Here is a 27183-nt window from a genome sequence, read left to right as displayed (position 1 = left end):
AGTGAGAGGCCCCCGCCCCGCAAAAAAAAAAAAAAAAAAGATATTGAGTATAATTCCCTGTGCTGTACAGCAATTCCTTGGTTGGTTATTTACTTAATATATAGTAGTGTTGTATATATGTTAATCCCAAACTCGCAATTTATCCCTCCTCCCACCTTTCCCCTTTGGTAACCATAAGTTTGTTTTCTAAGTCTGTGAGTCGTATTTCTGTTTTGTAGGGAAGTTCATTTGTATCATTGTTTTAGATTCCATATATAAGCGATATCATATTTGTCTTTCTCTGTCTGGCTTACTTCACTTACTATGATATTCTCTAGGTCCATCCATGTTGCTGCAAATGGCATTATTTCATTCTTTTTTATGGCTGAGTAACATTCCATTGTGTATATATATACCACATCTTTATCCAGTCATCTGTCAGTGGACATTAGGGTTGCTTCCCTGTCTTGACTCTTGTAAATAGTGCTGCAGTGAACATTAGGGTACAAGTATCTTTTTGAATTATATCAATAGTTTTGTCCGGATATGTGCCAAGGAGTGGGATTGTATGGTAGTTTTTAGTTTTTTTAAGTAACCTCCATACTGTTCGCCATAGTGGCTGCACAAATTTACATTCCCGCCAACAGTGTAGGAGGGTTCCTTTTTCTCCACATTCTCCAGCATTTATTACTTGTAGACTTTTTGATGGTGGCCATTCTGACCGGCGTGAGGTGATACCTCATTGTATTGATAGTTTTTGATTTGCATTTGTCTAATAATTAGCGATGTTGAACATTTTTTTATGTGCCTGTTGGCCATCTGTATGTCTTCTTTGGGGAAATGTCTGTTTAGATCTTATGCCCATTTTTTGATTGGGTTGTTAATAAATGCTTTTTAAAATGCCTAGTGCACTTGTGAAAATCCTTGGTGTAGACCATGGGAGATAGAAAAAGATAATAAATATGAGATCTGGGACTTCCCTGGTGGCACAGTGGTTAAGAATGCACCTGCCAGTGCAGGAGACACGGGTTCCAGCCCTGGTCCGGGAAGATCCCACATGCCACAGAGCAGCTAAGCCCACGCACCACAACTACCGAGCCTGCGCCCCAGAGCCCGCGAGCCACAACCACTGAGCCCATGTGCCACAACTACTGAAGCCCACACGCCTAGAGCCCGTGCTCCACAACAAGAGAAGCCACCACAGTGAGAAGCCCGCGGACCACAACAAAGAGTAGCTCCCCCCTCATCACAACTAAAGGAAGCCCACGCACAGCAACAAAGACCCAACTCAGCCAAAAATAAATTAAATAAAATAAATAAATTTATATTAAAGAAGAAAAAATAAATAAGTAAATAAGAGATCTGTACCTTAAAGGGAACTTATCCAATTGCAGAAATAAGATACGGATGTAGACAAATTTGAGTTGAGTGACAGTATGAAGAGGGAAAAGAGCATAGCAGTAGGAAACAAGGGAAGTGGGTGTTGGAAGTAAGAAAGGAAAATGCAGGATATTCTCAAAGTGTGTCTGCTCCCTAGGATCGAGCTGTGGGTAGGCTGATACCTTTGAGAATAATAGAAGCGTTGCCCATTTTGTTTTTCCTTCTAGTATAATATGGTATATTAAAATGTTTCATTCCTGTGTTCCAAAGGATAAAAGATGAGTTATAACTCGTGAACTGAAATCATGTCGTCAGTATTCAGCCATCTCTCCATGTTTAATATCTCTTCCCCAGTACAGTCCTCATCCCTCAAATAAATTCCAGACACTTGAGTGCTGTCTTGGTGACCTGGACATCTGTCGTCAGGCGGGAGAGGCTGGTTTGAACATCTTGGGTGGCATCCTCGGAATAAACCTACAGAACTGCATGTTCTGTGGTGGCTCTGTTCAGTTTTTCTTTATTCCGAGTTCTTTTCTGGCCTGATTTCATTCTTAAGACTGGTGACTGGCTGGATGTAGGTGTTGAGCTAAGTTACATTTGGCGGCTCCTTCATGAAGAAGATACCGGGGGGAGGGGCGGCTTCAGTAGGGAGGAGGTGATCGATTTTGTTTTAGAAATGTATTTCGGGACTTCCTTGGCAGTCTGGTGGCTAAGACTCCGCCTCTCAATGCAGGGGGTGCAGGTTCGAGCCCTGGTCGGGGAGCTAAGATCCCACACGCCTCCAGGTGTGGCCAAAAAAATAAACAAATTGCACATCTCTCTCTTTTTTTTAAACTTTTTATTTTATATTGGGGTGTAGCGAGTTAACGACATTGTGACAGTTCAGGTGCACGGCAAAGCGACTCGCCCCGTATCCATGTATCCATTCTCCCCCAAACTCTCCTGCCATCTGGGCTGCCATGCACATCTCTTAAAAAAAAAAGGAAAAAGAAAAATGTATTTCAAGGGCCTGTGGTACATCCAAGTGGAGTTCTCTAGGAGACCACTAGGTGTACTGATTGGCCACTCAAAACAGGAAGTGGTGTGAGAGGTGGGTGCAGCTCTGAGAAATTTCCCCATCAGGAGGTTGAAGCCAGGGGAAATGAGAAGACGTCTAAGAGTGCAAACTCATGATGAAGAACGAGATGCCTAGGGGAGACAGGCTCAAAGAGGGACGGGCCAGCTGTGGACAAGTGACAGTGAAGAGGCAGAAACAGTGCAGACCACAGCCCAGGGGCAGAGAGCAGCGTTAGAATTTCATAAGGCATGCCAAACATTTCCAGAGCATCTTGGGTTAGAGATGGGAGAGAGCTACCAACAGCAGGATAGGTCTGCGAGAATGACCTTGCTAAAGAAAGCAGAGAAAACCTTGGGAATAAAATGTTGCCTCTGGGGCGTCCCTGTTGGCGCAGTGGTTGAGAGTCCGCCTGCTGATGCAGGGGACGGGGGTTCGTGCCCCGGTCCGGGAAGATCCCACATGCCGCGGAGCGGCTGGGCCCGTGAGCCATAGCCGCTGAGCCTGACGCGTTCCGAGCCTGTGCTCCGCAACGGGAGAGGCCACAACAGTGAGAGGCCTGTGTACCGCAAAAAAAAAAAAATGTTGCCTCTGGATTTCTCAGCTAACGGAAAATCTAGAATTGGGACTCAGTCAACTTTGCAAGTTCCTGTATACTGAAAGCAGGCTGAAAGCAGCAAAACTTCTTAGGAAATTATAAGTACTGGGTAAAGTACTTTTAATTAACCTCACTTGATGTTTCTACAACTTTCTTAGGCAAAGGGTCTTTGAGTAGTATATGAAAAATCTTTCATTTGGGGTTTAGTTGTGTTGAGAATGTGTTTTTAGTTACAGTTCTGTGCCTCGGTGGTGAGTCCATCAATTTATTTGAATTAGTCTTTTTAACCTTTTATATCGTAAATATATTTTAAAACATTATTTCACTGTAAATTACATCTGTCCTTCCTGTTTTAGGAAGGCAGCTTCGGGCTGCAAAGCTGTTATGAGTAAAATCCATGTTCTGTTTCTGCTTGTGCTGGTAGTTTCCTTTAATGCTGGTTGCATAAGGATTCTGGGTACTATTTAGCCAAGATGATACTGTCATTCACTTGCTTATTTGGAGACAAAAAAGTAGAGTTATCTAATGTGTGCTCTTTCTTTATATTTCAGTCTGATAGTGGAGGGGCCTTTAAAGATTTTAAAGGTTTGGTCATACCTTCTGGAGGAGGAGGGTTTTCTGGATTTGGTAATGGCGCTGAAGGGAAGCCTTTGGAAGGACTGTCAAATGGAAACAGCATAACTAGTGCCCCTCCCTTCTCCAGTGCAAGGACAGCGACCGAGACCAAGGCCACCTTTGGTGAGTAGGTTCTTCTCCCCCGAGTCACATCTGTGTAAAGAGGATCTATGAAAAATAACTTTCAAAGATGTTTTTCTTGTACTTTTTCTGGGTCCTGAGGCTGTATGAGCAAAAACAGGGTAATGGTGAAAGGGATGGAAGTTAGGGAGCTTTTGGCTCTTTACAGAGTAACTGAGTAGAGCACAGGCCAAAATAGACATGGGTTCTGTTCTCAGTTCTGCCAGTTACCAGCTCTGTGTGACCTCGGTGAAGTTCCTTAACCTTTGAGCCTCCAAATCTTCAACTGCGAAATGAGAATGACCTCAGAATCAACCTAAGGGTCAAAGGAGAAAAAGAAGCTCTTAGCAGACCCTCTGTAAAGGCCTCCCATCCCACCCCCTCATTCATTATAAATGTACCAAGAATTTCCTGTGTGCCACATACCTTACTGTTCCCAGTCTAGATTTATTTTGCCCAGGACATGTTGATTGCCTAATCCTGTTTTGAGGGGATTGGTCAAGAAGTCTTGGGATTAACAACAGAGAATGGGATCATGGGTTAAAATCTTTGGTTCTTAGAAATGATCCTGACTCATTGGATTATACTTAGCTAGTTATTCTAAGAGTATGTACTGTTTCATTTAAATTAGGCAGAACGTTTACTGTGATTAAGATAAGTACTTTCTATTAAGATTTTAACTGCATTAATATATGTTCCTCCTTACAACCTTGGGGATTAAGTTTTGTACTAACATAGTATTTTGACAGTTTTAGGTAAAAAAAGCCATCCTTTTGAAGGAAGAGATTATTTTAAAATTATAGCTGTTTAATGCAAGCATGTAAAAAATAGATATATTCACATATATAATGTTTGATTTGATTTCTGTAATAACTAGTTTCCAAATACTATACGTGCACATACTTCTTGAACTGTCACAAAAATGGGATACAGTAAAAGCACAAAATACGAAGACAGAGTGGTATGAAAATCAAGATGACTTAATTAAATCAGCTTCTGAATAAATTCTTAAAACTGTAATTTCCTGTAGGGTCTGTTGCTGTAAATGGCCCTACCTCCTTGGTCGAAAAAAAGATTTCAAATCCCAAAACTAATGGCGACAGCCAGCAGCCTGCCTCCTCTGGCCTTACCTCCAGCGCCGCCCGCCCCAGGAATGCCTATCATAAGCAGCTGGCGGCCTTAAACTGCTCTGTTCGGGACTGGATCGTGAAGCACGTGAACACGAACCCGCTCTGTGATCTGACACCTATCTTTAAAGACTATGAGAAATACTTAGCAAACATCGAACAGCAACATGGGAACAGTGGCAGCAGTAATTCTGAAGGTGAAACCAACAAAGTATCAGTTGAAACACAGCCTCCTTCCCTGTTTGGTTCAACAGAATTACAGCAAGAGTCAACATTTTTGTTTCATGGCAGCAAAACTGAGGATACGTCTGAAAAGAAGGTGGAGGCTGTGTCTGAAAAGAACAAGGACCCGTCACTAGGAGCAACAAGTGCCTCATTTAATTTCGGCAAGAAAATTGATAGTTCTGTTTTGGGCTCCTTAAACTCTGGCCCCTTGACTGGATTTTCATTTTCTTCTGGAAACTCCAGTTTATTTGGCAAAGATATTACCCAGAGTAAACCAGTTTCTTCACCATTTTCCACTAAAACGCTGGAGAGCCGAGCAGAAGGTGCCAGCAGCGACTGCAAAGGTAAACCCGGAGTCAGCCCTGGAAGTCTTCGGGGTCTGTGGGGGCTCTGGATTTGGTGGGAAAAGGGTAGCCTTGTGCATGAGGTGGATCTGGATTCGCGTCGCAGCTCCATCATTTCCCCGACGTGAGAGCTGATTAACTCCTTTGAGTCTGTCTCCTTATTCATGAAATGGAGCAAGACCAATTTGGTAGGGTTATTTTAAGGATTAAGAGTATAAAAATAAAAATAATATAAAAACATCTGGCATAGTGACTTTGAAAATTATCAAATACTTGGCTTTCCATTAAAAAAATAGTATTTTATTGAAAAATTCATGATGGACGTTCACTGAATTGTTTGTTTTTAAGAGATTTGCTTATAAATAAATTCACACGGCAAAACCATACTCTACTCTGAAAATGGTAGACTTCATAGCTGTGGGGGAACAAATTGACAGTGTTTTCCCAAGATGAGTCTGGATTGCAGCCACCTTTCTAGAAGTTTCTGTGGTGTGTCATGTTAGTGCCCCAAACCAGGCCTTAATCCCAGCCCCTCCACTCCCTATGTGGTTCTTAGCTCCCTGAAAAGAGGGGTTGTATCATAATCCCTCTTCACCACATAGTGGTTGTGAACAAACTGTGTGTATGTAGGCTCTTACTTATAAGCAGTTAAAAGTATATCTCTCAGGCATCGGCATATTGATCCTTGAGAAGGAAGACTGCAATTGCTAGTGGGCCGTTAAATACTGTTTTCCTACCTGGAGGGAAACTCTCCTTATGTTGCCTTGCCCTCCTCACCTGTATCCTCAGGTAAGGGCCCTCCAGGGCAAAGCATAGAATAAAGAAGTCCCCTCTTCTCTGCCCTAACTACGACAGAGGGAGAGTCTGTCATAGTCACAGGGACTCTGCCGCTTGTGGAAGGGATGTCGAGTTTGAATTAAGTCTCCATGTCAGCAGGATGCCCCTCCATACAGCACTTATTCCTTATCTTGCGGTTAACACATCTCACGCACAGGAAGACTTGGAGAGGTTGTTAAATAACAGATGCCCGGGGCTTCCCTGGTGGTGCAGTGGTTGAGAGTCCGCCTGCCGATGCAGGGGACACGGGTTCGTGCCCCGGTCCGGGAGGATCCCACATGCCGCGGAGCGGCTGGGCCCGTGAGCCGTGGCCGCTGAGCCTGTGCGTCCGGAGCCTGTGCTCCGCAACGGGAGAGGCCGCAACAGTGAGAGGCCCACGTACCAAAAAAAAAGATGCCCGGGCCCCACGCTGGAGGGCCTAACTCAGGAGTGCCTTCTTAAAATCGAAATGAGCTTGTGACCTGAATTGTTTGAGCACCAGAACTTTTTCTTAGTCGCTAGTCAGTTTTATGCCGTTGCCTTCTCCTTAAGGGGATTGTAATTTGTGTCCAGCAGTGACTTAGCTCTCCCCTGAGGTTGCGGCACTGGAGGGAAGGGAAGTGCTGTTGGACTCAGCCCGGGAGGGTGCCCGTGGTACCAGCATGTCCAGGGGCTGGTGGCCCAGACAGAGCTTAACTGCTTCCAGTTGGCTTTGGACTAATTTCTCTGACAACTTGTCCTGTAAAGTTGTTATTTTCTCCATTGTCTTTGGTCGTTGCTCTCATTGGTTGTTCCTTGGCGTGATGCAGCTACAGCCACAGGAGCATTCGGGGATGAAAGTGTTGGAAGCCCATCTGAGATTTTTATTTCCCAGTGGGTAATCTGAGTATGTGTGAGTGTTGACTGATTGTTTTCCTGTGTGAGTTTGCCTGTTCACTGAATACAAGCGCAGACACTTGGATTCAAAGGCTTTCTGCAGAAATCCAGTGAGTGCCTCCTTATCCCCGCCCCCACACGATTAGATTGTATTTCAGTTTCTGTATCAGCTTACATGGAATTTGTAGGTTGGGGGGGGTAGGTAACGAACTTCTTTTGTCACATTTTCAAGCTCTTGATTTGCATCTTACTGAGTTAGTGTTGTCTTTATAAAAGGTGGAGATGAAGAAGACAGTGATGAGCCCCCCAAAGTGGTAGTTACTGAAGTAAAAGAAGAAGATGCTTTTTACTCCAAAAAGTAAGTAATGGTCACGGGAATTCCACTTCGCAAAGACGTGGAAAGAGGCTTCTGGCTGGAGAGCGCAGGTGACATTGTCCTTGCAGGACTTACTGGGCGTCCCATCCTGGGGTCAGGCTGTGCCCATTCTTTGAATTGGAACAAGGAAGAATTCTTAGCCTGTTTATTTAAAAATAATCCGACTCTAAAAATGTCCTGCTGGGCGTATCCTACTCTTTTCTGTTAATTTAGCTCTCTTCTTCTTTTCAGGTGCTTTAGAGACAGTCTTTTCTTTCTGATCTTCCTGCCCCAGTCTCATCTCATCATTCTCTCCCTTTTTCTCCTTTCTTCTCTTCCCCTCCTCCTTCCCCTACAAAGACAGTCACCTAGTCACTGATTTGAGGTTTGGTTTTACTTCTGCTCTTAAATTAGGTGGCATCTCGGATTCCTTCCTAGAGACACATTAACCTTCGTGGATTTTCTCACAGCCAAAAAGTTCTCCATAGCAGCCATTCCTTCCCGTTAAGGATGTGTAAATACTTTATCTTTCCCTCAATGATGAGAGCTGGTTTGGGGTTTTTGTTTTTTGTTTGTCTAATGAGAGCTGCTGATTTCAGTAGAAGGCTGAAGAGAAATTTTGAATTATCTCTCAGTGAAATTAGTGCTTTTTAACAAAGATATTTACTGAAAAACATTTGTGCCCTTTTAGAAGCTTCCCTGGATGTGTTTTTCTAATACAAACATTGCAGACTTAAGTCAGCAATTTTTATAGTGTGAATCACCAAATCCTGTGGGATTCCCAAATGATGTTTATTTTTGAGAACTTTTAAAAGAGACCAGCAATTCCTTTTGCCTGTTTAAAAATTTAATTACACAGGTGAGGTAAAAAGTGGGATCTTAGTTCCCCGACCAGGGATTGAACCCGGGCCCCAGCAGTGAAAGCGCCATGTCCTAACCACTGGACCACCAGGGGATTCCCAAGGTTTTTTTTTTTCTAATCAGAGTAAATCAAAGGAACAGGCAGTAGTTTTGTTTATTAATAACCTAAGGAGATGTGTGACAGGAGGCTGGGGAAACATTTGACAGCATTATTTTAGGCCTTGCTTAGGCATGTTTTCCAGACTTATTTCAACATCTTGGGATATCAAAAATTGAAGGAGTCCTGAAGAGAATTCAAAAATAAGAAGTAGGAAAGGGGGGTGGTGTTTGTGTGGCAGAGTGTGTGTTCTCTATTTGTTCCTCTTCTTTAAGGACCAGGTCAGTTCTTTTGAGCTCAGGGCCGAAGGAGCACATCAGGGAGGTGTGGGATGCTTGGCTGTGATTTTGACTGACTTTTGAGAAAAGATGGTTGCAGAAGCGTTAAAGAGCTGTATAGGGCCCACTGTATAATAGAAAAAAATACGGAGGGACTCCAGCCTGTCTCACCAGCTTCTCTTACCTGCCTGTGTCCAGACCCGATCTGGGTCAGTAGAAGGCTCTTCCTAAGCTTCCTCTGCTGTCATTTAATAACAGACTTCCACACAGGTGTGAACAGGGGCTGTTAGAAAACTGTGTGACTGTCCTGATCTGTCATTGAGTGTCTGATCGTACCTATTATTTTTCTCTGTAGGTGTAAACTATTTTACAAGAAAGACAATGAATTTAAAGAGAAGGGTGTAGGCACTCTACATTTAAAACCTACGGCTAATCAGAAGACACAGCTTTTAGTGCGGGCAGACACCAATTTAGGTGGGTATCTTTTTTTTCAGGTGGTACAAAGTAATCATAATCACACAGTATGTAAAAGCCCTTTGCTGATTTAGTCATTGAGATTTTCAAGTATATTAATGTGTTCTTTGGAACGGAATAGAGTTTGTTCAGGCCAAATTCATCCTGTACTTACTGATTATAGATTTAGTCGAGTACCAGGGTAGTAGTGTATAAGAAAACCTGGATGTATTGAAAGCTATTGCCAAGAAGTAACCGAAATGGTCTTCATTTTCCTTTGTGCTAGGTATGTGACTAAGAAGCTACAGGTAAATCGGATGGTTTAGTAAACACTCAAGGGAAACGAACTGTTTAAAGGAATCCTTTTTATGTGCCGAATATTCATTAACTCGTTGCTGTCCACCCTTCACCCCGTCCTCCAGCTTTACCCTTAGAAGGAAGAGGTAGTGGCTGAGCTCATAAAACAGCCCTCTGAAAGGAAGAGGTAGTGGCTGGGCGCAGGGCGGGTCTAAGGGGAAGTGGTCGGTGGTGGCAGACTACACCAGACTGTGTCCTGGAAAGAAACTTCTGTGTCTTCTTTCCTGTGGACTTGACTAATTTGTGATACTATCATAGCGACATCACTCTCACCCTGTGAGCGGTGCTGGCCTCTGACAGAGCCGTTTTTCCGCGGACCGTTCTGTGTTCGAATGACATAGTGAGGCCTCCACGTCATGCTGGCGTGTTTTTTCTGCAGTGCAAGAAAGCACAGTGTGTTCTGACGCGCTGCTGGTTTAGGGCTGCTGCCATGGTTGTGGGAGACTTGGGGCAGGTGTGCAGAAGGTGGGTCCTCCTCGGGGAGGCCCAGTCCACTTCCTGCCAGAGGCCCACGGTCCTCTCTCGGGGACACCGTGCTGGCGTCTGGCAGGGAACTGTGGCCGTCCTTGGGACATTCCTGTGGCTCCATTAAGTATAAGTTGCTCCGGTGTTTAACGGTTAGCCTGTTAAAGCTGTAGTTTCGCGGACTACAGTTTATGTGTTTTGATGCGCTTTTCCCCTGTGTTTAAATGCAGGCAACATACTGCTCAATGTTCTGATCCCGCCCAATATGCCGTGTGCTCGCACGGGGAAAAACAACGTGCTCGTTGTGTGCGTTCCAAACCCACCCATCGATGAGAAGAACGCCACCACCCCAGTTACCATGTTAATTCGGGTAAAAACAAGCGAGGATGCAGATGAGCTGCACAGAATTTTACAGGAGAAAAAGGATGCCTGAACACGCTTCGGCTGAGGAGTGGTTGCCAAGTTGCTGCTTCCCCACCGCCCCCTAAACTTAGTTTTCTTCTCTTCCTACTTTGACATTCTAGGACTTACAGATAACTTAAAAGTTTTGTGAGGAAGATTAATATGGCCAATAAAACCTTTAACGTTGAGTGTCAAGAAACTGTATTCTCCCTTCTTAAGAACTGTCTAATGTGTGAAATACATTTGAAAGGAAATTTTTGGAAGATTTTTAATGTTCATTTATTAAACTAACCACAGGTGATTTCTTAATGGACTGAAATCAGGGTATCGATTAGATTTCCCAAAGGCTTTTCCGATCCAGGGGTTTGGGGTCAGCTGCCACCCCCGGCGCGGCTTTTCACGGCGGTGTGTCCAGAAGGGAGCTTGCCTGTAGCGGCCTTCTTTCTGGCGGGCTTGGCTGATGTGTGTCCACGTGAACCGTGCTGCCGTGCTGTGGCGGAGATGTTTCTTTGCTTTATTGTGTTATTTTACAGCTGAAATGTGAGCGCTGAATGTTCGCCTTCAGCTTTTTCCGTGTGGACGCTGGCCTCTAACCCCATCGGCTGCTTTACTGTGATTCTGGAACTGCTGTTTGATTTTAAACGGAAATGAGTAGCTTGTTCTTTGGTCTTGTAGGTTTATTCATGAGGTGCTCTTACTTCTGTATCCCCCTGGAGACAAATGGGGTGGGGGGGATTGCCAGGAATGAGATTTAAAAGCACAAATTTGTAGTCTGTAGACCCTTACAGAAAAGAAAGCGTTAAAGCATACAACAAAAGGAAGAGAATATGCTCTTGGTTATTTGTCCCATGGTGAACCCTGTGGATCTGAAACCTAAACTTATTAAATCATAGGGGTTTTATGACACAGGAGCCATGTGAACTAACCAGGAAACATGCAATAAGGAAATGGAAGAGAAAACTGTGTGTGTAAATGTTGCCTTTAACTTTTAGACAGCAGTGTATTCTGCATTCGATACTGAAATTTCCATTTACTTTTTAAAGAGTAAGATATTCAGTACGTCCATTTGGAAGGGAGCCATGGGCACACACACGAGTACCCACGCCACTTCTCCATAGCTGTCAGGTAACTAACACCAGGGTTCTTTGAAGACTCTGGTCATATGAACTAGAGGTAAAGCTCTAAATGTCCACTTTCATTCATTCCTCATGAATCACTTAATGCTGGTACCGGATGATCCTGTTTGAAGGCTCAGGGTCCGTGCCCAAGGGCTCACATGCGTATATTCTCATCTTCAGCACGTGATGTCTCTGACTTTAAAAAAAGTCAAAATCAGTGTAGATAGTACAGCTGCTTCTATTTAAAAAGAAGAAAAGCTTTAACTTTTAGAGGTACAGGAGGCGGGGAATCCATTTTGCGATGTGTCGCTCTTAAGCACCTGAGGTCAGGTAGTCGCGCCAGTGTCTCACGACGCCTGCGCTGCAGCTCGCTGCCCGGTGTGCGACCTCGTCCGGACGCTCACAGAGGGAGGCGCTCGCTCTGTTGGGCGGGGGTGGCATCGACCCGGGTGTGGCGTGAGGTTGGGGGCAGGGGCGGTCACCTCGCTCTGTTTTTTTTTTTACAACTGGGAGTATTCGTGAGGAGTTCAGTCAACAGGTGGTGGATGCTGTTAAAGTAACCCTGGCCCTGCCCTGTTGACCTTAGGGTTATCCAGCTGCTAACGGGCTGAGGAAATAAGGGGGACAAACCTCAGCAGGTCACAGCGTAGCTGCGCGTGCTCCTGGGTCCCACCAGAAAGTAAGGCTCACACACCTCGTCGGGGACCCTTCAGTGCATCCTTCTGCTTGCTTTTGCATGCGATGTGGAATGTTCACCAAAAATGGCACGAAAGTCATGATTGGATTAACTCTTCACACCCCCATCCACCCCCCCACCCCTGGGTAAAAATAGTTTGTCTTTTTAAATTGCTGGATACGTGTGGCTTTCTTTTTCCAGACATTCCCTGCAAGTTCTTGCTAAGACTGTACTGTTACCGTGAAGATTACAGGGGGAAATGTGATGTGCCCACCGTAAGTCAAAATGTGATATTTTCTTAAAATCACTCTTACTCTTTAGGAACTTGCCAGTCTCCACTTTAATTATGTATTAGTGTAAAAGAGCCTAATATGCGTATGTGGATTTCACTGTAAACTCTAAGTCCCGGTATTGTTACTGGGGGAGGGGCTCCTTGGCCCCTGGAGGGCTTGCCTTTTCATCCCCTGTGTAACACCTCAGTTCTGCCCCGTGGGTTTAGATTTATTTTTAACAAATTATTAGCAATTAGGCTTTAAAGTGTTTAATGTGGACTAAAATTTTTGTCTTTCGTTTGAGAATCTAGAAAGTGTGTGTCATAAGTGTGGCCTAAAGGGTGTATGTATCTTTAATTCTAAATCGGACTGTGTTATCTCTTGACAAACACTGAGTATCCCAGTGGCCGTTTTGTTTTTAAACTGTTCATCTCCTTCTGAGCATTCCCATTAAGCAAAACATTGAATGTTATGTTGTGTGTAAATGTCTTCACTGTTAGAATTACAGGCTAAAACGCGTGTCCAGTTTTTAAAGTTTAGATTGTGTTTTCCATGGAAGGACAGGTCTGTTTATGGACTGATTTTCCTTAAAAGGATTATTGTTTTACAGTTGCAATTCTGAATTGTATTTTTGATATGCTGCATGCCAAAAAATATCTACCTGTTCTGGGGTAGAGCAAAAAAAACTAACATTCTACTTTACTGTTAAGAGTTCAGAACCAGTTTTCACTGAGACAGCTCTTTTGGTTTAGTTTTAAAGGTAAACAAGCTGCTTGTTTTGAGCATTTGGCAGATACCCTTATATTTCAGAACAATCCAAATGTAGGCGCAGTGCATTTGAAGGCTTTGCAGATTTCCAGACGAAAGGGCTTTACTCCCAAACCCCTAGGATCCATTCTCGTTCTGGAAGTGAGGGCTTTTCAGTAGAAACGGATTTGTCCAGCTGGTGACGGTGAGGAGCCCGTCAAAACTTTTCTTCCCACTCGGTGTTCTGAGCACAAGGCCTCTGTGTGTCGGTGGCGGGTGGCAATGATGGTCCAGGCTGAGGGCTCTCCGTTTGATGCAGACACAGCTATGGCAGAGGCAGGAAACTTCTCAGCAATCAAATGGATAAATTGTTTGCTATTTTAAATCGGAAATCGTTCTCTAAAATACTTGAATCGTCGGACAATGTAATCTCAGTTTGTATTAGTTGTTGAATGATCCCATTGAGGAAGTGTATCCATCCATGAAATGTGAATAAATGGACAGTAAACAGAATCACAGTGTTTGGCGCTCTCTGTGTTCCTCTGTGCTGCACCTGGCCTTGGTACGAGGCAAGAGGCAAGCCAGCCGGCGGGGGAAGCACCATGCAGAAGCAGTGCCTAGAAGAGGTGAGGAGAGACCCGGACCCTTTTATCATCAGACCCCTCGTGCCAGATGAGACCAATTCCAGGCCATTCAGGAATTTGTCGGATTCACGTTTTTACAAACTAGAATGGGAATAACAGATCTTACGTTGGATAACGTGCAAAGCATTGCACTAGGGGCTTTTTATATATTCTCTTGTTCAGTGCTTGCAGCAAACCTTCCAGACAGGGGCTCCTGGGTGGGCTTTCCAAAGAAACTGGAGTTGAGGCAGGCGAGGTTTCTTCCACAAGTAAGTGGAGTTGGGATCTGTGTCCAGGAGGACATTTTAAAACTAAGGATCAAAATGAAAGAAGAAATGTATTTTAAGTTTATGTTACTTTAAGTTTTTGGTGATTTAGAAAATCACTATTAAGGCATTAACAGATTACATTGTAATATACTTTTGAAAGTTTTAGAATAAGGTTCATATCTTTAAAACATTCCTGAGTTATTCAGCACTTAGCTGGTTTTTAAGAGGTGTCTCCTGGTAAAGAAAATATTGTAAAGACTGAGTTACCCATCAAAATATTTTTCTTGAACTGACAACATCTGACGGAAACTGCTGAAGACACTAAGCGGGTAGGTACTGTGTAGAGGGGTGCGTCTCCACTGCGCTGAATGGCCGGGCTGGAGCAGTGGGTCTGCAGTGTGGTCCGTGGGGGCGGCAGCGGCAACACCCAGGGACCTGTTAGAGATGCCAGCTCTGGGGCCCCACCCTACACCCACCCAGCCAGATCCTCGGGCAGGGGCCCAGGCATGTGTTCTGGTTTTTATTGAGGTATAATTCACATACTGTAGAATTCACCCTTTTAACGTGCAGTTCAGCTGTTTTTACTATATTCAGAGTTGTGCAACCATCACCACTATCTAATTCCAGAATATTTCATCACCAGCCGTCTGGGTTTTAACAGGCGTTTCTGACACAAGTCAAATTTGAGAACCACTGGGCTACATCTGTGCTCTCTTATGACTTGTTTAAAGATAATCTATGGAACACCCTTTGGGCACATATTTCAGGAGGAAACTGATTATCACAGTTGCCAGGAACTATGCCAGCCTTTGTACATGTCTCCAGCTTCATTGCATCTGGGAAGGTAGGTGGTGATTCTACTTTACAGTTCACAAAACCCTAAGGAGATGCAGCTTGTCGGGCTCCCTCCAGTGTGACTTGAAGGTATGTATGTGCCCATTGAAGGACTATGCTTCCTTCACTGGTTTCTGAAATTGGCTAAAATCTTTTTAGCAAAATTGTTTATTTAAATTATAATCACTAAAGTTTACTAAAAACCATGGTATTTCAAACTGAGCAGTCTAATTGTTTTATTAAAGTCAGGTTCCAGGATGAAAGACCCTTAACCCACAAATAGGAAAGAAGTATCTTGTTAATAAGCCTGTTGGCTTACGTGGAGGCCAAGTCAGGAGGGAATTTAATGTTGCTGTGGGCAAAAGCAAAGACATCTTTTGTTTGATCATCCGCAGAACAAATATTTTTCCTCCCTCATATAAATTTTCCAGCTGTTCTGTCATTTTAACAATCGAGCACGAAGTACAGCATGTTTACACATCCAACACGTACGTATATATACAGTGAAGCGTGTTATTGTCTGGAGTCAGTTACTTTACACTTACCCCTTCTGCCGGTATAAAATTCCCAAAGGTTTTCCCTTCCAGTCAACATTTTCTTCCTAAGCCAGGGCACGACAGTAGTTCCTAAAAGTGCATCTAGGTCAGAATAAAAACGCAAACAGCAGCACAGCCCTCAAGAGTAAGCAGTGAACAGGAATGCAGTTACTGCAGGTGTAGCTTCCAGGGTACAGACTGTCTCCCCACCTCTACTAATCGGGTGACTGTCTTAAAAGGACCTCCTCACTATTAACAACAAGGGGGCTGATCTGGGTGAGAAGGAAGTCGCCTTTTTCACCTACTAAACTGCCTCCTTTCTAGGTACCGTCTGTACGCCTTCCGAAGGGCAGGCTACCCTTGGTGACGCCAGTTCAGAGAATCCTGGCTCCGGTGTTTCTGAGAGAGATGTGCTGTGATGACCTTTACTCTATTTCTAGATTTGTGGAAGTGTCCCTTGCAGACCGCCCCCCTTTTTGTTGTCATTTTCTAGAACCTTCTACAGTGTCTTAGGCCTTACTTGTGCCCATCACCCTATGACGTAAGAGTGCACCTGACCACGGAAAGAAAAAGCCCACTGCCTGAGAAGTGCTTCCACCTGCAGGAACCGGAGTAGGAGGCTCTGGCAGAGTCAGCCTGAGGGGCTGTGAGCATTCTCGGTGTCAACCCGATGAACCGGGGCTGGGAGGCAACAGCCAGCCACGGTCCAAAACCACCTTCCAGAAGACCAGTAGCTCATGCGAAGCCTGCCAGAACGTGAACTTGGGACTCCTTTTATTCTAGTCACTTTCCCACTTCCCTCAGGGCCTTCGCAGAGGTTCTCCGGCAAAGGCTTGGGAATTTTATAGTATAACTGACTTCACAGGGGCTGAGAGAGCTGACCCTGAAACAATCTCTGATTTCATTTTGCAAATACAGCATCTGACCAAATTGTAGCTGCTGGCCTCCAGAACCCCTTGCTGAGACTCCCAGGCCTGCCAAAGCCAGGGTATGAAAGCTCCAAAAGAAGTTTAAGACACCTCTGGGGGGAAATTAAGGTTCAATCAGTAAATTAGCACACTGCTGTAATATCTGTAATCTGAAACACCCACTGGAGAAAAAAATAGGTACAGATTCATCAGAGAAGAAATAAATAATACCCAACATGCAAATCAACTTTCAAAAGAAATGCAAAATCATAAAGCACAGCTAGCAGCCAACCACAAACAACTGCTTAGAAATTATTTCTCTTGTATGTGGAAGATGGTTAATCCAGAAGCTGTTGACAGTGCTTATGGGAACAGCACTGCCAGTTAGATCCTAATATAGTCAGTGTATGCCGTCCTGGTGTTTCTGCTAAAATATATTTTGTAGAAATCGTTTTAGTTAGGCCTCGAAGTAGTGAAAAATCTCAACAGGTTTTCTTCGCAGGTTTACATATTCTCACACACACAACTCGTCTGGAGACCATAAAAGATTGCTATATACACCTAAATCGTCCAACCTTCTAGGAAGTGGGGGACTCAAGACGACGCTGGCAGCCGCTCAGCGGCGTTGGAGCGTCGCTGTTGGTTTTCATCTACTGAGCTCAGGGCTGGAACCGCAGCCACGAAGATGCCCGCCTGCCCTGGGAAGAGTAGAAAACTAAACACCAATGGCTCCACGCGGCTGGCTGCCTCTGCTTCTGAGGCTCTACCCGCTGTGGACCCCGAACCCAGCCCCAGGCCACTCGGTGTTCAAGTGATTTGGCTTCTGTGCGGTGTCCCGAGGAGTTGTCCAGGGCTGTCTGTTCCCGGGGCTCAGACGAAGGGCTGCAGGATTCCTTCTCCGCTGAGGATCACGTCCGTCAGTGAACAGGAACAAAGGTAAGAAGCCCCGGTGCACCCATCACCCGACTCCCGGGGGGCTGCTAACGCCTCCAGAGGCTACTTCCACTCCAGCTCCAGGGCCCGATGTCGGCTAGCATCACATCCCTGTCGGAGTCTGTGTCCCATTAGGGTGGCTATCTTTTTGAAGGGAAGGAATTCTGCTGTCTGATACGCAGAAGAGAGAAGGCCTGCGCAGGACTAACCAGTGTACTGGCAAAAGACACTTGGTTTTGTAACTGAATTCCAGCTACGTTGCAAAACCGAACAGAATTATCAGAGTGAAACCCATCACCGAGGCGCATTAAAAAGTTGACAGTTTTATAGGTAAATCTATATTTTCAAGGTAAATCTTTGAAGAATTTTGGCCGGCAATTTAAAACCCCCTCGTTATGATAACGTCGAATGTTGTTCAGAGGTCAGTCGTTAGAATGTACCAACTGCATAGGGACTTCCTCTGGAACGTCTTTTAAGAAATAAAGTTGTCACATCATTCTTCAAAAATCTCTACTGACTAGTTTGTCTGTGATTAAAACAGCAAAAATAGGTCCTGGTTCGATTCCAGCTAGATTCTTTGAAAAAAAAAAATCACACCAGGAACATGCCTGTCTGCCGTTACTATCATTGACAGAAACCTAACTGACTTCTGATGATTTGTTCACAGTCCTTGAGAAACCCAAACGTTAGCAAGGCTCTGACTCGCCAGAAAACCCACGCTATCTCCAGGTTGACTGGCTTTAGAATATTCTGCCCTTTCTTCTCTTTGACTACTTCTCTGTTACTTAAAAATAATATCCTTCTTTTGAAATAACAAGCCTCGGCTGTTTGCACAGACCACTGAAAGTTCCTTCCATCAGACATCGGAACGGAGACTAAACACTGCCTGGACCTTCGGGTGCTGAAGGAGATGGAAACAGAGAAGACACGGGTCTGACTCTAAAAAGAAGATAACTTTCTTATTAATGTCCTAAAAAGCTTAGAGGTTACAGGTTTCTTCAAAGGAAAACCGCACTTTAATTCCAATTCCCGTTTAAGAGATGTTCACGCGCTTTGGCTGTCCCCTCCTTATACGAGAGACAGGCGTGTTCCCAGAAAACGTAAGACGGCCCTACAGGAAGTAAGACGTGTCAACACCAGGACGCCCTGGGACGTCGGGGCCCCGGTTCTGGCCCCGTCACTTGTCACTCTGTTTCTGATGTCATTTGTGACCTTGAGAAGAGCAAAACTCAGAGTAACAGCTTACTGCCTAGTTACCAAGTGCCTCTAAGCATGTTTTCAGTTCAGTGTCAGAAGTAGCCTCTGGAGGATTTAAGACTGAGAAAGGTCGATTCCGCGGAACGTTCGTCCATCAGTCCTGGGGCAGCAGTGTCGAGGCTCAGTGTCGACTGGGGCCGGACGCCTGGGTTGGGCTCCCGTTGTCCCAACCTCTCCGTGTGTGGCTGCTCCCTCATCTCTGAGAAGGGGGTGCTGACAGCAGCTAAACGTTTAGCGCGGTGCCCGCACATGCCAGGTGCTACCTACGTTCACGCACTTTACCAGTGAGGCGTGATCTCTAAGACCGCCGTGGCCCGCACGTCTAAGCTCTGCAAAGCACGTGAACGCGTTCCTTGCAACCGGCCCTCAGTTACCCTTCGAGGCAGGACTTACGTTTGAGGAGGAGCCGATTTCTGGCTCCAGTGTGGGCGGGCCCTTCTCGGGCTCCTCCCCCATGAGAACGGGGAGGGCGGCTGCACTGCGCATGTCCGAAACTACCTCATCCTTCCGCGGCAGACACGTTAGGGCTGCATTTCTCCCAAGAACTGAGCCAGAGTCTTCAGACCCCAGAAGCCCAGGAAGAAAAGGAGCCTGAAGGAAAAGCTGTAATTCAGCCGCCTCGGACACAGACGTGGCTGCAGAGTTGGGCTCCCCGGAGAACACTCACCCGGCACCTGGGAACACCGGGCCAGGCTCACGGCTCCCTGAGGCTCTCTCTGCTCCAACACTCTGGGGCGTGACCTGACCCTGCCGCCCTGAGACACAGTTTTGGAACGTGAAGCTGTGCGGGGAGCTGAGATGCAGCCGAGCACGAGCCGGGCACTGTCAGAGAACGCAAGAACGTTCGCCCCGACCCCACCACTCGCCTCCCCGGCCTGGTGACCGGGGTGTGGGGTAGGGTAAGCGTCCCGATGGTCTGCCACGTGACCTGAGCTGAGCTATGCAGGAGGGCTGGCCATCTCGCCCGGACCCGGTCGTGCACCGGAACCCTGGAGACTGCGGTGAGGTAGGTGGTATCAGCCCCATCGACAGGTGGGCAAACTGAGGCAGAATGAAATGCAGTAGCTCGCTTTTAATAACAGCATACAAAATCTGGAGAAGCCCCAAAGTAGTCCCCAGTTCCCGGAGCCCAGCGCAGACCCTTAGAACGCGCAGAATGGAAACGGACGGGAAAACGCGCCCCTCCTCCTCTCGCTCTTCTCCCCCAGAGGATCTCTAACCCTAGTACACCAGGAACCCTTCAAACACTCCTGAGGACGCAAGCAAAACAGAGCAGCAGAGACCCAGCTGACGGCTTATTCCCGTGGGCAGGGGAAACAATTCTGTTCTCGAGGGGGCTCACGGTTTTCAGAAGAGCGCAATGTGTCACCACAGGTGGAAACCCCTCAAGCTGGAACGGGGCCTGACAAGCCACATGGAAGCCAGTTCCCCTTTGCCTCAGTGACTGGTCTGAGAAATGGGACCAGCACGCCCATTCAAAGGAAATAAGCTCTAAGAAACCAGGGAAGATGAAACACCCTATCCCCTCCCCTGGCCCCAGAGGACGGAGGTTCTGCCTGGAACCTTCCTGGGAGAACGCAGACCCCTCCTCGCCCTTTGGCAGGGACCCCACCCTTCTCCTGTCTGGCTACCAAGCACTCTCTCCTGCCCTCAGAATCCAAAGTCCGCAGGCCACGCCAGCTGAGGCGCAGGTGGGGTGGCTGTCTCCAAGCTGGAGGTGTGTGTGTTGGTGATGCTCTTTGGCTGGAAGCAAAGGCCATTCTGGCAGGATGGGGGCCTGTTTGGAACCGGGCACGGGCTGAGGTATTCCCAGCCCAGGGCAAAACCATCAGACAGCCGTGTTCCCCGCTCCCCGTGGAAACCCATCTACAACCAGGAGTAAACGAGGGAGGACAGACGACCGGGACTAACTTGGATGCTGAAGGTCATCGGTACAGTGTCACAAAATCTGAAAGCACTGTTCCTTAAGTGCTGACAGTCTGACACACTGCGTGCCCCCAGCCAGTGGTCTCTGCCTGCCGCCTGTCGGGATGCGTACGTCGGGTCCGTAGGGCTGGACTCTCTCTGGATGCTGGCTGCTCCTCTGCTCTCTCTTATGCCTCTTGGCATCTCTGGTCCTCTTTGGGTGCAGAGGGTTCTCCAGAGACGGGCTGAGGGTGCCGGGTGGGTGGGCAGGAGCAGAGCCAGCGGGGAGGAGAACGAGGCACTTCAGTTTGGGCTGGTGTTGGTGGAGCTGGCCCTGGCCCCGGGAGTCGAGTGGTCCCACCTGGCTCCGGCTGCGGCGCTGGGTGGTCCCGGAAGACCCCAGTGACGGTGGACAGGTAGGCACTTGGCAGCACTCCCAGGACTGGGCAGGGCTGGAGGCTCCGCGTGGGCCCCGCACACGGCTAGGTCATCAGGATGGGCTTCTGCCGTACTTCCAGGATGTCTAGGGCGGCGGGGAAGACGTGGGTGGTCACACCCCCAGTGCTCCATTTATGAAGGAAGCACGCCACGTCGTTCACGGGCGTTTTCTCTTCCACCCCTCGGGTAACTGCGGTGCTGTGACCACCCTCCGTGCAGACGGGGAACGAATGGGCTTGGAGCAGCTGCACTGCCTGGCAAGGCCACGGGGAACAGGGAACGGGGCTCACGCGGGGGCTCTGGAGCCACTGCCTGGCACCGCCCTGCGGCCCGTCAGTGACAGCTCTGCCTCCCCCTCGACTATAACGGGGTGGGCGCCAGGGCACGGCCCAAGGGGACACCTTCAGGGGCCATGGTTTTCCCAGAGGTCCCACACAAAGTCAAAATTACCTGTTAAAATCCGGTGCAGCGGCAAAGTGACGTAGGTTAAATGTGCATAAAGAAGGAAATTCCCGTCTGTTCTGTTCAGCTTCAGCCAGGACCCGACCAGGGAGCGCCCCGTGCCGGACAGGGACCGAGACCGCAGGTTGGTGGCATTGTGCAGGTCGGCTGGAGGGGAGAAGGCCGGTCAGGCCCAGGCGGCAGGGAGAACACCTCCCATTCCAGGTGGCGCCTCCCTGGCCCAGCTCGACCCTCTGCTGGGCGCCCCATCGCCCCGGCCTGCAACACCCAGTGCCCCTTCCTGCCTATCCAGCCCAATCCTGCCCCTCAGGGCCCACCCCTCTGAGCCCTCCCTGACACCCCCCTTCTCTGTCCTGGAGAGTCTCCTCTGTGGGGTCTGGCCCATCGCCACACTGTGTCACTTCGCTGCTCCCCTCTGGTACTGTCTGTCACTGGGAGGCCATGGGGGTGAGGCTGGGATGACCTGTCACCATCGGCCAATCTACGGGTCGCCCGGGAAGGCAGGATGGGGGCTACGAGTGCTTTCCTGCTGGTCTGGAAGTAAGCCGAGGTGAGGAAGGCGCTCGCCCAAGCTCACTCGAGAGCAGGTTGAGGCCGGTGCCGGCGTCTCCTGGCCCTGGCCAGGGTCTCGTCCAGCAGGCCCTCTGCCTCTGGGTCCTGCCAGTCAGGACCGTTCAACGCCACAGCCCAGCTCCTTCAGATGGCTTCCCGCTGCTCTTCTGACGAACACGGAGCCGCCGCCCCGCCGCACGGCTGGCTGACGGCGGGGCCCACGTGCGCAGAGACCGCAGCGGGAAGGTGCAGGCCAGCCCGGAGACACTGCACACTGAGTGGCTGAGAACCAGGGCCTCTGCGACATCTGGGCCGACACGCCCAGCAGGCTGCCAGACGGACAGGCCCACGGGCTCGGGGAGGGCAGGTGAGCCCTGAGGGGACCACACGGAACAAGGAGAGACCCTGAGGGATGCCCCCCCCACCCGGGGTTCCAGAGCGACCTGAGGCGACAGCATGTGCATGTGGACCACGGAGCTCCCCGCACCCGGCAGGCGTTCCCCCACCCGCTTGGCCGAACAGGCAGACAGTGATGTCGGGAAGGCTCTGAACCCCTGGAATCAGTGCAGACTGCCAGCTGTGCCTCGCACGCTGAGCGCTGAGAGCGCCGGGCTGGGGGCGCCCCTCGGTGGGCCTCTGTCTGTCTGTCCATGGCTCCGTCCCCGCCCGGGACGGCCGGCCCCCTAACTGTGGATGGGGGAAGGAAGCAGCTCGGGGAGGGGCGGCGTCACCTCCCCCGTCATCCTCCCGGAAGAGTTCCTCGCTGTCGTTGGCCGAGTGAGATTTCTTCATCTCCGCCATCCGGCTGCGGGGCACCTTCCTCTTGAGGGACGGGGAGAAGAAGGCGGGCCGGTGGTTGCGCTCGGGCGTTGGGGGAGTGCTGAAGGAGGTCACCTGGGAACAAGGGGCGAGTCACCAGAGTGGCCCACCGACCCGGGGTCCCAGTGCCCACCCACCTCCCGCCTCGGACGACAAGGACACCCGCCCTGCTGGGGCCCAGCGGGTGCTGGCTGCCAGCGCTGCCCCGGGAGGGACCGGGCTGCCCTCCTGCGGGCCTCAAACGCCAGTCAGAGGGTCGTCAGAGCCCAAAGCAAGCCTGGCCGCTGACGCGGCTCAAGCACCCGCCACGGCACCGAACCTTCCCAACCTCCCACAACGGGAACCGGCATCAGCCCATCTGACAAAGAGGAAACTAAGGCGGGACAGCGACCCTGACGTGCCCGAGGTCACCCAGCAGGATGGTGGCCACACCGGGTTGCAACCCAGGTCTTCTGCCCCTAAGGCCATGCTCTTCACCCTGATTTCTTCTTTTGGCTACTGTGTCCCATCCCCCCTCTCTCCCAGCATCCTTTCGTAGACGTGCAGTGGCCAAGCGGTCCATGCTTCCATCTCCTCCTCTCCTCTCTTCCAGCCACACTGCCAGTCACCACCCATTCTCCACACCCACTCAGGGCAGCACTAAGGACAGACAGGCACGTGACAGTGGTCCCTGCCCTCAAGGAGCTCACAGTCTGCTGGGGGCAAGAGACCCAAAAGTTGACAACCACAGACCGAATGTTGTTGTTGAGACAGAAAAACGGAAGCACAGGATACAGGGGAGCACAGAGGCAAAAGGAATCAACAGCCTGGGAAATCAGGAAAGGCTTCCCGGAGGAGATGCCGCTTGAGCTGGGTCTTGAAGGACGAGTAGGAGTTCGCTAGGTGAAGAAGGGGGGGAAGGGCGTTCCAGGCAGAGGGAACGTGGCCCATCTCCTCCCTCCTCCCCATGCAAACAAGAATCTGAGGAACAAGACGAGCTGGGACTGAGACTTCGGGAGCCCCATCAGCCTCCTCGTCACGGCTCCGACATCCACCAGAGTCCCGGCGGCCGCTGGGCTCCAGACGGTCCTCCCACAAGCCAGGGAAGGTTTTTAAAAGATAAAAAACAAACACCAGAAACCACAATACACACAGAGTCTGCATTTGTCATGCTCTGGTTACAAACGACCCCTCTGGAAAAGGGAGGGGACAAGCGACAGTGAGCACAGAGGTGGAGGGGGCCCGTGCAGTCCTGGGAGGTCAGGGCCTGCCACTGACAGCTGCGTGACCCTGGCAAGGCCCTCCCCTTGACCCCAGGCCTCCCTGCTACTATGGGCCAGGGACTTTCCCAGGCACCGTCTCCTTCACCCCCGCAGCCACCCTGAGCGAGGAAGATCATCACCCCCATTTGACAGATGGAAAATCAAGGCCCGGGCAGGTCTAGTAACCGATCTGTGGTCACTCGGCAAACAAGTGGCTGGAACGGGCACCCAGGTTTGTCCAGCCCAAGCCCAGGCCACGTCGTCACAAGGGGTTTCACGTACACATTCGTTAGGGCCTCAGTGGGCAATTTAGGACCAAGGAGAAGAATAAGCCTCCTTATCTCGACGGTAAACCACTATTCCCAAGACAACAGAGGCCCCTGCCTGGAGCTCTCACCCATCATCACAAAAAAGAGCATTTATTGTTTCTGTTCTGTTTATAAAACACATTCACTGCAGAAACTCCAAAGCAAAAAAAAGACATACAAAGAAGGAAAACCGCCATCTGACTACCTGGAGATGTGCAAGGTGAACGTAATTTTACAGAATTAGAAGTATTTCACATACGCGCTCCCCCGTCTAAGGCGCGCCAGCAGTGACGCGTGACTTACACGCTCAGGAGCCATTTTCCCAGGCAGACCAGCCGCCGTCCGCACAGCGGCTGTGACCTGAGGGCCCCATCTGATGTTCAGCGGCTCCTTTGAGCCCCCAGCACCTCGGGAGGCAGGTGTTTTCACACCGTTTCTGGATGAGCAAACTGAGGCTCAGGAGAAGAGACCTGTCCCAGTTCACACAAGCAGCAGCACCTGGATTCCAGCCCCCTGGCAGCCCCTCTCCCGGAGGTGCCCCCAGTACCCTGTCTTCGTCCAAGACGCCCAGCTCCGAGCTGCCCCCTCTGAAGACCCAACTGGGGCAAAGCAGCCAGCGGGCTGGAGACTTGCCCCTGCCTGAGCCCTGGGGCCCCCTGGAGGCTCTGCAAATAAAGCTGCCACTGACCTCAGCGTCCCACCCCTGGGGAAGGACAGTGGCTAGAAAGAGCAGGGCTCAAAGGCTCAGTGCTGTCACACGAGAGCCATGTGACCTGGGACAGGGCAGGTAAATCAGGCAAGCCTGGGTCCCCAGGCCTGCAGACACGAAAGCTCAGGCCCGCCCACGGGCTGCTGGTGGCCTCCCAGCAGTTCAGGTGCACAACACCTTGTGAACACGTGGCCCGGGCAGAGAGAAGAGCTGGGCGGCCCCAGGGCCTCTGCGCGCTCCGGCTGATGCTGCCGGGGCGGGAGGGGAGGCTGGCTCCTCCTCACCCCTGGCTCACCCTCCGGGAAGGCCGGTCACGTGCCCACACTCGCCCAGCAGGTCCACTGAGGCAGGCGCCAGGACCCTGGAGACGGAGGCCCGCCGCAGCGGCAGCTCAGGGCCCAGGCACTAACCTGCTGTGCGACCCTGGGCAAGTCACTTGCCCTCTCTGAACCTCGGCCTCCTCCCCAGAAGGCTGGGGATAATGACACCTACCTCACCGGGGGCTGTAAGGATCAGGGAGACGGTGGGAAGCAGATCTGAGGGACGGGAGGCCCCTCCCCGAGCTACGCAGCCCTTACCCGCTCGTGCATGGGCGAAGCCGGGCTGGAGTCCTCTTCGGTCCCGCAGGGGGACGTGTCACCAGTGGACACACGGCTGACCGCCATCTCGGCGTGGCCCTTGCCCTGTGGCCCCTTCATGCGCACAAACTCCATGTTGTTGTACTTGTAGAAGCCAAAGGACATCTTCTGTGCCATGCGGGCAGCCACACTCACCTGTGGACGGGTGGGAGAGGGCCTGAGTCAGGCAGGTAGGGATGCCCGCTCCCTGGGGACACGAGCAGCCCCTGAGGACTGCCAGCCCACCTCCAGGGGGACCGAGCCCTGGCTGACCTGGGCTCACCCACGGGGCAGGGCAGTGCCGGGGCGCTGGGGATCCCCGGCTGATGCCCCTCTCAGCCCGATGACCATGCCCCACGCAGGGCCAGCACAGGCCGGGAAGAGAGCCCCAGCCCAGTGGGACCTGAGACCACCTCCTCTGTCCCTTCCTCCCAGGCTCCAGAGAGAGGACGTCCTCGGGACAGTGCTCAGCTGCAGGAGAGCGGCCAGTCCACCTGGACTCCTCTCCCCTCAGTTCAGTCTAGCAGGGGCTAATCCCAGGAGGGTCTTCCCTCGGGGGCCGGAGTAGGCCGGAGTGGGCTGAGACGTGCTGTAGAGAGCACAACACAACCGCCTAAGGGGGCTCCGGGGGGCTGCGGGCGCTCCGAGGAGGGGCAGGTACAGCTCCAAGCCGGGCGAGGGCAGAAGGGGGCCTAGGGGGTGCCTGCCCCTGGGCCCTGCACCCGCCCTGCACTCACGCGGTTGTCGTACACCTTCTTGAGCGCCTCGTAGCGGATGGAGCCCTGAAAGATGACCCCTTGGAATGTGTTGGATTTGTCACTGGCCACCAGCTCCACACAGACCATCTCTCCTTCGCCCACGGTCATGTCGCTGAACACCTGGGGTGGGGCACGAGGCAGAGACGGGTTCGTCGCCTGCCAGCTGCCACCACGCAGCCGCAGCCCGGCTCCCGGCCCAGCACCCTCTCACTGGCCCAGGGCGGACTGCTCAGGAACTCCCACTTTGCAGGTGGGAACGCTGAGCCACAGATGTCAGGGTATTTGCTCAAGGCCCCCCGTGGCTCCACCAAGACCAGCACAGAAAGGCGGACAGGCTACCGCGGGGTGGGGGCAGCGTCTACAAGGGGGTGAGGTTGATAACAGTGACTCTGGGACCGGAAGAGGACGTACCCGCCCTGGCCACCGGAAGGACACTGCCCCCATCACTCTTCCTCATGCCAGGGAGTTAAACGGTCCACGGGGACCGTCTGGCCCGCTTTCTAGGATCTCCTCCACCCCGGCTGTGGGCGCTCGGCCCACCCGCCCCGAGCTTCACGGCTCGCGTGCAGGCACCAGCTCAGGCGCCCGACGGATGGACCGCCCGACCGCCAGGGTGGCCTGCGGGGGACTCCGCACCCCGCCCCTGCTCGAGTCACCGCTCCCGGGGGCCAGCGTACAGGCCGAGCTCTGAGGTCACGCAGACTGAGGTTCAAATCTCAGCTCTGCCACGGACGAGCCGTGCGAGCCTGAGATGCCTCAACACACCAATCCAATAGAGAAGAGCCCTGAAACACAGGCC

At 50.4% G+C, this 27183-nt stretch overlaps 2 protein-coding genes across 4 annotated transcripts in view; one reads left to right on the top strand and one right to left on the bottom strand.

Annotated features, from left to right (window-relative positions):
• Positions 1 to 13728, top strand: part of NUP50 (nucleoporin 50) — a 23707-nt gene extending 9979 nt beyond the window's left edge. For both annotated transcript variants that reach the window (XM_024737481.1, XM_024737482.1), the window contains 5 exons: positions 3563 to 3749; positions 4777 to 5442; positions 7411 to 7492; positions 9081 to 9199; positions 10231 to 13728. In XM_024737481.1, coding sequence (XP_024593249.1) covers positions 3563 to 3749; positions 4777 to 5442; positions 7411 to 7492; positions 9081 to 9199; positions 10231 to 10433 — 1257 coding nt within the window. In that variant the 3' untranslated portion in view covers positions 10434 to 13728. The remainder of the gene's footprint in view (positions 1 to 3562; positions 3750 to 4776; positions 5443 to 7410; positions 7493 to 9080; positions 9200 to 10230) is intronic.
• Positions 13729 to 15160: 1432 nt separating this feature from the next.
• Positions 15161 to 27183, bottom strand: part of KIAA0930 (KIAA0930 ortholog) — a 44920-nt gene continuing 32897 nt past the window's right edge. Inside the window, exons 6-11 of one of the 2 annotated variants that reach the window (XR_003002183.1) lie at positions 26364 to 26504; positions 25588 to 25782; positions 22664 to 22826; positions 21369 to 21527; positions 20842 to 21003; positions 15161 to 20725 (exon numbers count right to left, since the gene is read on the bottom strand). Coding sequence is in view for 1 of the 2 variants with exons in the window: in XM_024737483.1 (XP_024593251.1) it covers positions 20963 to 21003; positions 21369 to 21527; positions 22664 to 22826; positions 25588 to 25782; positions 26364 to 26504 (699 nt within the window). In the remaining variant the exon portion in view is untranslated. Of the gene's footprint in view, positions 21004 to 21368; positions 21528 to 22663; positions 22827 to 25587; positions 25783 to 26363; positions 26505 to 27183 lie in introns of both variants that reach the window. The other variant, XM_024737483.1, reaches the window with a different exon arrangement.

The sequence above is a fragment of the Neophocaena asiaeorientalis genome, unplaced genomic scaffold (assembly GCF_003031525.2).
Source record: "Neophocaena asiaeorientalis asiaeorientalis breed wild unplaced genomic scaffold, Neophocaena_asiaeorientalis_V1.1 scaffold242, whole genome shotgun sequence".
NCBI classification, from domain to species: Eukaryota; Metazoa; Chordata; class Mammalia; order Artiodactyla; family Phocoenidae; genus Neophocaena; species Neophocaena asiaeorientalis.
This window is presented reverse-complemented; position numbering and strand designations above follow the sequence as displayed.